The sequence below is a fragment of the Octodon degus genome, unplaced genomic scaffold (assembly GCF_000260255.1).
Source record: "Octodon degus isolate 3935 unplaced genomic scaffold, OctDeg1.0 scaffold00076, whole genome shotgun sequence".
In the NCBI taxonomy this organism is placed as follows: domain Eukaryota; kingdom Metazoa; phylum Chordata; class Mammalia; order Rodentia; family Octodontidae; genus Octodon; species Octodon degus.
Window position 1 is genome coordinate 2287981 of NW_004524652.1, and position 8071 is coordinate 2296051.

The 8071-nt window shown below is 60.8% G+C and overlaps 1 protein-coding gene across 1 annotated transcript in view; it reads left to right on the forward strand.

Moving 5' to 3' along the window:
* Tmem132d (transmembrane protein 132D) overlaps positions 1-5397 on the forward strand; it is a 482864-nt gene extending 477467 nt beyond the window's left edge. Inside the window, exons 9-10 of the mRNA XM_004635957.2 lie at positions 645-836; positions 3992-5397. Coding sequence (XP_004636014.1) covers positions 645-836; positions 3992-5179 — 1380 coding nt within the window. The 3' untranslated portion in view covers positions 5180-5397. The remainder of the gene's footprint in view (positions 1-644; positions 837-3991) is intronic.
* Positions 5398-8071: the final 2674 nt, after the last annotated feature.

The following is an 8071-nucleotide window of genomic DNA, read 5'->3' on the forward strand; positions in this document are numbered from 1 at the left end:
GTGACCCAGCACACGGGAGGCTGAGATCACAGGAGACACTCCTAGCTGGTCGCCTGATCAGCTCCTCGTGGGCATGTGTGGTGTGCACACGTGTGCAGGGTGTGCAGGAGAGAAGGGAGGCGGCGCTTTAGCAGCAGGCATAGAAGATGCACAAGAAGGTGCCAGGCATAACTGGATCGCAGCCCCCTGCCCCTCCCATGTGGAAAGGGAGACCCCAGTTAGGGAAGGGGTGTGTTCTATGGAGCATAGGTCAAGGAGGCTGCCTGGGGGTGCTGTCTGTGTATGAGAAAGGAAAGGTGAATACACAGCTTGGGTATAGAACCCAAATGCTTTGGGGATGTGAAGGCTTTTTAGAAGCAAATGATTTTAATAAAGTGGTTATGAGCAGACAGTGGTGTTTTAGAGGTGTGAAACGGACTACACAGGTAGTGTAGGGGGACACCAGCTCCTTGTCACGGAGGCAGGCACAGGGCATGTGGGGTCTGAGGGTGGACAAGAGTAGCACCGCCCTGTCCTCCGGCACATGCAGAATCCAGGAGGGTCTGGCGGGAGGGCCGGGCTCCAGCACGCCGCATGCTCGGCAGCAGCCCAGGGCAGCTGCGGGGACACAGAAAGCCTCTTTGTCCTGTTGCTTCTGCCCCCAGATCCTATCCCCTCTGTCGGACGCCATCCTAGCTGAGAAGACCATCACCGTGCTGGATGAAAAGGTGACCATCACAGACCTCGGGGTCCAGCTGGTGACGGGACTGTCCCTCTCCTTGCAGCTCAGCCCGGGAAGCAACAGAGCCATCTTCGCCACTGCAGTGGCCCAGGAGCTGCTGCAGAGGCCCAGACAGGTGAGGGCAGGGCCAGGGCGAGGGCACGCACTCTCGGCAGTGGACGTGGGCACAGGAGGATCTCACACACGCAGGCCACCTGCTGCTGCCTGGGGACTTATGGAGCAGCTGCTGGAGCCCTGGGGCTCCCAGCTCCCTGACCAGCGCAGGAAGGAGTTGCATAGCAGAAAATTACAGCCCCCAGGGGCAAGGCCTCACACCTGGCTGTCTTTGCCACACAGACACGCGGGTGGCGGCTCTGCCTGCCTCTGTCCATGTGGTCGTGGTAGATGCGCTGGGCTTCACTCAGCCATGGGAAGGCCTGGGGTGCTGAAGGGGACAGAGGAGGTGGTTCACACGCTGTTCACTATGGAGCTGCAGGGACACGGGCAGCCTGTGGTGACATCAGCACGAGTTTCCTTCTCTCTTTGAAAGAAGTGCTCAGCTTGTTTTGTGTGTCTGGGCATGTACTGTATGTCCTTGTGTTTGTGTGTGCTGTATTTCTCATGCATCTGAGTGCCCAAGTCTCTAAGCACGGTGCTGTCTTGTGGCAGTAATGTCTCATGACAGTTGTGTGTGTTTGTAGTGTATATGCCTGGGTGTGTGGATGTGCTTGTGTGGACATGTGTGATATGTGCCATGTGGGTATGGATCACAAGGTGACTGTAAGGGGGGCATCTGCAGATGGAATAGTCTGCCTTTCTCTTCAGCTATAGGCAGACAGACAGACAGACAGACAGACAGACAGACAGACAGACAGACGATGCTGAATTGTGAACACAGAGCTCTGGGGACCGTGTCTTCCCACAGGGACAGTGGCCATCAGCTGCTACATCAGAGACACTCTCCACAGACTGGGCTGGCCTCCCCCTCCCTGGGGAGCCCTTCCTGCCCGCCTGCTGCCCTGGAGACCTGGAGACCACACTGTGCCTGACAGGAAGGGGAGCCCAGCCAGAGTCGGGGGCTACCACAAGCCACCCCTCTGCAGCCTGTGCAGTTCACCAGGTTATGGGCAGATGCATCCCAGCCCTCAGCCCTCACTGGGCCTTAGTGAAGCCAGGTGCTGCTGGATGGGGGCTGTGGCAGCAAAGGAGAAATCACCTCGGGCTTCTTTCTGTGCGGACACGGACAGAACCAGGTGGCCAGCAGTCAGGAACACAGGGAGGGACAGGGCCAGCTGGGACCAGGCCGTGCAGCGGATCCTTGCCCCAAGCCTGGGCTGGCAGGTGGCAGCTTGGGCAGCCTCAGTCCCCATGGACAGCTGACTCTGCCCCGGAGACGTGGGATGCTGCCAGGATTGTAGAGATGACCAGAAGAACCTGGAAACCCGGCTGCATGCAGGAGTTCCGGGCAGCAGGCAGTCCTGGTCGGCACTGACAGTGCCCTTCCAAAGGCTGAGCTACAGCAGCAGGAAACCAGCTTGCGTGTGTTCAGGGCAGGCCATGGTGGTGCACTTGGAAGGCTGAGGCGGGAGGATCACTGTGAGTTTTAGGCCAGCCTGGTCTACATAGTGAGTTCAAGGCCATCCTGAACTGCATACTAAAACCCTGTCTCAAAAAACCAAAAAAGTAGAGAGAGACAGCAAACAAGCTTACACAGCACGGATGCCATGGGAGCAGGTGGGGCGCTGCAAACCCAGTGTGAGCCCCGCGGTCTCTGCCCACCTGCTCCTTCCTGCCCCGCGATTTGGGCTGGTCTTGTTTCCTGTCTTCTTGTGCACCAAACATCCACCCATACAAGAGCTGATCCAAAAACACAATGTGTGTTTCAATTTGAAAACCTATCGCATCCAGAAACGCACTGCCACGGTGGCCCCCTCAGAATGCCCCTCGCTGGTGGCACGCTCAGCCCACCAGCCCCACCACCTTCTGCAGTAGCTCCGCCAGGCTCTCTCAGGAGGTTGCGACCAAGTGTGATGAAAGCCACGTGAGTGGCTGCCAAGCACGGCCCAGTGGACGCCTAGGCTCCGTAGGCCGCTGTGTGCTCGCCCTCCCAGGTCCCCAGACCTGGCACTGAGCGGTGACTTCCGGCTGGCTCTCACCAACTAAAAATGACCATGGAAGGGAAACTCTTGAATTGACTGAGGACTTCAAAGCAGCCATGACGGCATAGCCAAACTCACTCTGGGGAGAGGACCCCGGAGCTGCTGCAGAAAGGGGTGAGGATGAGGGAATGGGTGGGTTCAGAGTGAGGGGGGTTATTTTGAGTGCAGTTCCTGGCAGTGCCTTTTACTTTAAAATTTTAGATGACTTAACCGTCCTAATTGTCCATCTTACTCATTTGTGCCCAGCTCTGATGCAGGCCTTCACCCCCAGCTCAGGGCTGCCTGTGTCTTTCTCCTTTGAAACTCAGAAGAGAGGGGCAGGTAGGAGGGATAGACCACTCAGGGCCACAAGACTTTGGCTCCCACAGCAGTCATGTCCATTTTCCCTGGGCCTGGGGTCAAGGCCACACACCCCCAGGCTCTGGTCCTCCTGGGCATGTGCAGGGCAGCGACCACTGTCAAAGGTGCCGACATCGTCACTGAGAAAACAAGCTGGCATGGAGCAGCAGGCTGGCTCACTGACGCCCTGCCTGCTGCTGTTCGTGAAGCAAGCTGACTAAACAAAGTGAAGGCTCGGGGTTGGGGTGTGCAGTCACACAGAGCATGACCCAGGGGCCCCGGGGGCCCCCTGCTCTGCCCATGGTCAGGTGGCAGAGGGCAACCTCGCCCAGCAGGCCTGGTGTCCCCAGGTGTGTCCATGCTACTCCTGCTGACTGGGCGAGGGGGCGGTCCAGCCAAGCCTGCAGCTCCCCTGGGGGTGCAGTCTTTGTCCTACGACCTGTTGTGTCGTGATCCGTGAGTGCAGATGCGGCATTGGGGCATCGTGAAGACAGTGCTTGGAACGTTCTTCACTCACGAGCCACGCAAATGGCCCAGGCTGCAGCAGCGGCCTCTGCCGGGCGGGGTGTGGCCGTGTGGAGGCAGGTTCTGGGCCGCCCTGGGCTTTCTTCCAACACCTGCGGGGAAAATCAGCCACAGGCACTTCACACCGCCCAGGTTTGAGTCCCTTTGGGGCAGGCTGGGCGTTGCAGGTTTGGGGTCCCCCTGACATACCCCAGCGAGCACTCAGATCCAGCTCTGCCTTGTTTAAAGATTCTGCAGCCCGAGCTCACCACCCTCTTCTCCTCCACAGGAAGCAGCCATCAGCTGCTGGGTGCAGTTCAGTGATGGCTCCGTCACACCCCTGGACATCTACGACGGGCAGGACTTCTCCCTGGTGGCCACGTCCTTGGACGAGAAGGTGGTCTCCATCCACCGGGACCCCAGGCTCCAGTGGCCGGTCCTCGCCGCTGAGACAGAAGGCCGGGGCGCGCTAGTCAAGGTGGAGATGGCCATCAGCGACACATGCCAGAAGTCCAAGCGCAAGAGCGTGCTGGCCGTCGGGACGGCAGATGTCAGGGTGAAATTTGGCCAAAATGATGCCAACCCCAACACCAGTGACATCCAGCAGGCTGAGGCAGCAGGTCACCTGGAAAATGGCATCGGTGACAGGAGGTCCACCAAGCCCCTGCCAGAGTGGGGGGCCCCGGAAGGGCGGTTCCGCAGCAGCTCGTCCTCCGTGGGGCTCAGGGAAGGCGGGGGCGGCACCACGCAGAGGCCGACCCCGCCTCGGAAGCAGGGCCAGGGCGGTGGGCTGGAGGACGGCGGCCACCTGCAGACCATCGCGGTGGACCTCACCAGCTTCCCCGAGGCCAACGGCCCCAGGAGCGACGCCGAGGTGGAGGAGGGCGACTCCGCGCAGGCGCCCAAGGGCCTCAGCGACCTGGAGATCGGGATGTACGCGCTGCTGGGCGTCTTCTGCCTGGCCATAGTGGTCTTCCTGATCAACTGCGTGACCTTTGTGCTGAAGTACAGGCACAAGCAGGTCCCCTTCGAGGAGCAGGAGGGGCTGAGCCGCTCCCACGACTGGGTGGGGCTGAGCCACCGGACAGAGCTGCTGGATACCCAGGCGGCCTTCGCCTCCTGTCCCGAGGAGCAGGTCACCGCCATCGGCCGGGGTGTGGACTTCGAGGAGAGTAAGTACCTGCTCCTGGGCACGGACCCCCAGCCCGGCCCCAACGGGCAGCTGTTCCCACCAGCGGGAACCGCACTCTCGGAGGGCAAGGGGCAGCGGAGCGAGCCCCCCGTATCCCCTACCTCGAAAAGGAAAAGAGTGACGTTTACCACCTTCACAGCCATCACCCCAGAGGACGGGGGCCCGGCCGAGAGCGCAGTTGCCATGAACAGGGAGGACGACATCAAGTGGGTCTGCCAGGACCTGGACCCCGGGGACCGCCCGGAGCCACACGGGTACTTGGAGCGGCTGCACGAGAAGGTGTGAGCCGGCTGAGCTCGGTTCTCATTCTCCTTTTGGCCTTTAATTTGGGCTCCTGTGGCTGCTGTGGTGTCTGGGGCAGGAGGGGGTGACACTGGCACTCAAGAAAGTGCCACCTGCAGGGCGTCACCACCCCCGCCCCAGAGGAGGCCTCTCCTCCATGTGACGAGGCTGATCGCGCACGGCGAGATTTAAAACTGAGCCAAAGTGAGTTCCTGGGGAACGAGTTTCTCCCTCCGTCTTTAATCAAAGAAATTTGGATTTTGTAAAATCCATGCGGCTCCAACACTGAGGGTTACACCTAGGGAGACCGAGCAGGTCAAGCGCGGCCGAGTGCGTGGGAGGGAGGGCGAGTAAGTCCGTGCAGTCAGCTCCGGTCCGGCCTCGCGAAGACCAGTCAAAGCTGGCCCAGGGAATGGCGGATGAAGGACCTGGAGGGGACCATCGCCATCCGTATAACCGCAGCGCAAGCTGTTCTAAGCAAGCCTGGGCAGGCTCTTTTTGTAAACCGAGGTACCTGAGGGGTGTCTGCGGCAGGTTTGATGAACTGAGCCCTCTTCCGCAGGCCCGTCCTGCAGATCCTCACGGCGACGCCCCCCCTTCCAGAGCCGCGGGTCCTGGGGTGGCAGTGCGCAGCGTGCGCCGGGCCTCTCTATTCCCCCGGCTCCGTGCTATCTCCAGGGGTCGACCCTCGGGAAAAGGAACATCAGCGAGGGGACACTCAGTGCTGGGCTAGCCGGCGCGGGACGCTGGACGGGTCCGGCCCCTCTTCTCTGTGGCTGGTGACCTCCTCCTCCTCCTCCTTGGGCCGCCGCTCTTCCTGTCTCCGCCAACTCCCTTTTCTGTCTCTGCGCCTGTCTCTCTGCTTCACTCGCTCCCGGTGCCTTTCTCTTTCTTGGTCTCCATTTTCCTCCTCCTCCGCCTCCTCCTCCTCCTCCTCCTCGGTGCTCCTCCTCTTCTAGTTCTTCTTCCTCTCCCTCCTCTCCTTCCCTCCTCCTTCTGTCCCTCTCTCCATCCCCACTCAGTGGCTGGTGACAGTGACCACGTCCCCAGGGACCCATGGGAGCTGCCCACCTGCCCGCTAGCCCTCCTCTCCCCTCCAGCCTGGAGCTGCTGGGCCCTGAGAGCCACCTGCCTGTCCCTGGGCCCCCAGGTCTCCTCTGCTCTCCACGGCAGCCTCCCCTGCTCCTCCTCCTGCTCCTCTCCATTCTCAGAGTGACATTCTTGCCGCTAGACACTGCCCGCCAGGGCCGCCGACACCCGTGCGAGCCGACTGTGTGCAGAGTGCAATATGTATTTACAACTGCCCCGCTGCCGGATATAAACTTGCGCTCGGGCCTGTGTGCTGTCCTCTGTCTCCTGCAGGCTGCGTCCGCCCTGCCCCACTCGGCTTCGGGTCCCGAACCTGTAGATCTCAGGGTCCTGGTCCAGCCCCATCACACCGTGGGCACATATGCTATGCTCTCTGCATCAAGGGAGGTGACACACGGTGACAAAACTGGGTTGACACTCCTTCAGGATCTGGAGGGTCTGCCCATGAATCACACGTGTGGTCGCCCCTGAAAGCTGCTGGGGCTGGGACAGCCAGGTGGCAGGCAAGGTGCTGGCCTCCCCGGGGCCCCACGATCCACGCGGCCCTGAGGTGAAGCATGTGGAGAGGAGCTTCAGGGACACGTGTGCCTAGCAGGGCAGCAGCAACCCTGACAGGTGCCTCCTTCACTCAGGGGCCGGGGTGGCTGCAGTCGAGGCCGAGCAGTGGGTAGCGCCCTGGGCCACGTGGCCCTTTCTCATTATGGGAGGGATGGGTGGTCCACAAAGCCATTCTCAGACGCCCTGAGCTTTGCAGACAGCTATGCAGCAGGTGCAGGGTGCAGAGAGCCAGCCAGCATTTAGACTCACGACCATTTCACCCAGCGCGGTGGTGTTACTGCGGGGTCCACACCCCCACCCCCCCTCCATTTTCACAATTAGAATGCACCTTCCAGTCATCCCAGTGTCCCACTGCCCACAGAGGGGAGAGCTTCTGGCGTCTCTACCCCACAGGAACAACAGCTACAGGGGGTGGCACTTCCGGACAGGTGGTACAGAGCTTGCTGCTCAAAGGCAGCTCTGTCCTACAAATGTGGTGTCCAGGGCATCCTTACGCAAGATGTGTGACCAGAAATTGACGGCACCAGCACCAAGTCACAGGACCCAGCCCCACAGGGCGCCTTTCTCACCAGGAATAGGACCACCTCTCTGCCCTGCTCACTGCTGGCCCTCCTGCAGTCTCCGGGGTCCCCAGGGCCAGCCTCAGCGTCCCAGTGAGGATGCGCCTGCTCAGTGCCTCTCAGTCTTCTCCATGCTTCAGGCTGCAGGGACTTGGCTATAACAGGGTAACAAGTGGTGATTTGAACAGCACCCGCTTTTCACCTCGCAGAATGCAGACTGGAAGTCTGAGAGGGAGGCGTGAGCAGTCGCTGTACCTCGGAACCTGGAAAGTTGCTCGCTGGGCCCTGGGACCCTGGTCTTGTGCAAAGGTCACCTGCGTCTACCCCTATCTCCATGTGACACCTTCCCTGTGTGTCTATGTCAAAAGTCCCCCTTCCGAGAATGGCAGTGCGCTGGGACTGCGCCCTCCACTGCAGAGCCAGCTCACCACTTCTCCCTGAGGTTGGGGGTGTGTGCACTGCGGCATCTCTGCGTGAACACGTGATACCAGCCCTCTGCCTGGAGGACCTGGGCGCCTGGCTGCTATGGGACCTGGCTGGGCCCCAGCCTTCTGCTAGGATCAGGCCACCAATGCCACCATCCCTGTGTCACATCTGCAGATGAGGAGCAGAGTCCTGCACATCCAGGCAGCGCATCAGCCTCCTGGTGGCCACAGCAGGCACCACCTTGTGGCTTCAGCTGAGTCTC